The following is a 1,018-nucleotide window of genomic DNA, read 5'->3' as shown; positions in this document are numbered from 1 at the left end:
CAGGATGGCGACATGCAGCTTGCCCCACTCCTTCTCCACGTCCAGTGGGTGGTAGCCCGGCGGCACCTTCAGCTGCCCCGACTGCACCGCGGCCTGCGTCGAGGGAGCCCGTCAGACCCAGGCACCCGGCCCCCTCCCGCCCCATGCGTGGGTCTGGGGCTCCGTGGGCATCAGAGAGGGGGGCACCGCCCTTCCCCCCGGCAGCTGCGGGGACCCTGGGGAGGGGGCACCCGGCACGTGGCAGGACCAGCTGCTCTGCACACGCCAGTGCGAGCCATGAAATGAGAGTCACAGGATGCCCCGTGGCCCATCACATGCCCCGGCGGCACTGATGGTGGGGGGGCTGCTCCAACCCCCGGCGCAGGCGCAGGCGCCGGCGCCCCCGCGGCTGCCCTCACCTCCAGCGACTGGTAGATGAGCTTGGAGCGGTTCTTGTCGGCCTCCTTGGCCGGGAGCTCCGTCTCCTTGAACTTCAGGAACTGGCGCCATAGGATCTGGGGGGACGAGGGGGGGCTTAAAGAGGGCGGGGGGCACCCCGTGGCCCAGCTGGGGGTCGGGGCCCTCCCCGGGCACAGCGGGGTCCCCAGGCCTGCCCGCGGGGGGGCCGGCCCCGTCCTCGTGCCAGGCCGGGCAGGAAGGAAGGGCGGAGCGGCCACACGGGGCTGGTGACTCACAGGGGCAGCGTGGAAGGAGTGAGTCACGGCACCCCGGTCCCACCCCGCGCCTCCACCCCACGGCACAGCCAGAGCCACAGCCTGGGGCCTGCTGCCCTCCGCGCCCCCCGGCAGGGCCCTGTGCAGACCCCCGTGCCGGTGCAGCCGTCACAGCCCCGGAGCGGGCATCCCCACTTTGGGGTTCGGGGCAGCACGAGGGCCAGGGCTCACCTCGATCTCCTCGTAGCTGGCGGGGACCTTGCGCTCCTCGAAGAGGACAGTGTGATGGCGAATCCACTGCAGCAGCAGCGTCACCACCTCATAGTACTCCTGCCAGCGCAGCTGCAGCTCCTTGGGGGACGTGC

At 72.1% G+C, this 1,018-nt stretch overlaps 1 protein-coding gene across 1 annotated transcript in view; it reads right to left on the bottom strand.

Annotated features, from left to right (window-relative positions):
- The window catches only part of LOC102376562 (plectin), a 27,531-nt gene that overhangs the window by 22,950 nt on the left and 3,563 nt on the right, over window positions 1–1,018 (bottom strand). Inside the window, exons 5-7 of the mRNA XM_025214248.1 lie at window positions 885–1,004; window positions 399–494; window positions 1–93 (exon numbers count right to left, since the gene is read on the bottom strand). Coding sequence (XP_025070033.1) covers window positions 1–93; window positions 399–494; window positions 885–1,004 — 309 coding nt within the window. The remainder of the gene's footprint in view (window positions 94–398; window positions 495–884; window positions 1,005–1,018) is intronic.

Source organism: Alligator sinensis, unplaced genomic scaffold, assembly GCF_000455745.1.
Source record: "Alligator sinensis unplaced genomic scaffold, ASM45574v1 scaffold987_1, whole genome shotgun sequence".
Classification (NCBI taxonomy): Eukaryota; Metazoa; Chordata; order Crocodylia; family Alligatoridae; genus Alligator; species Alligator sinensis.
This window is presented reverse-complemented; position numbering and strand designations above follow the sequence as displayed.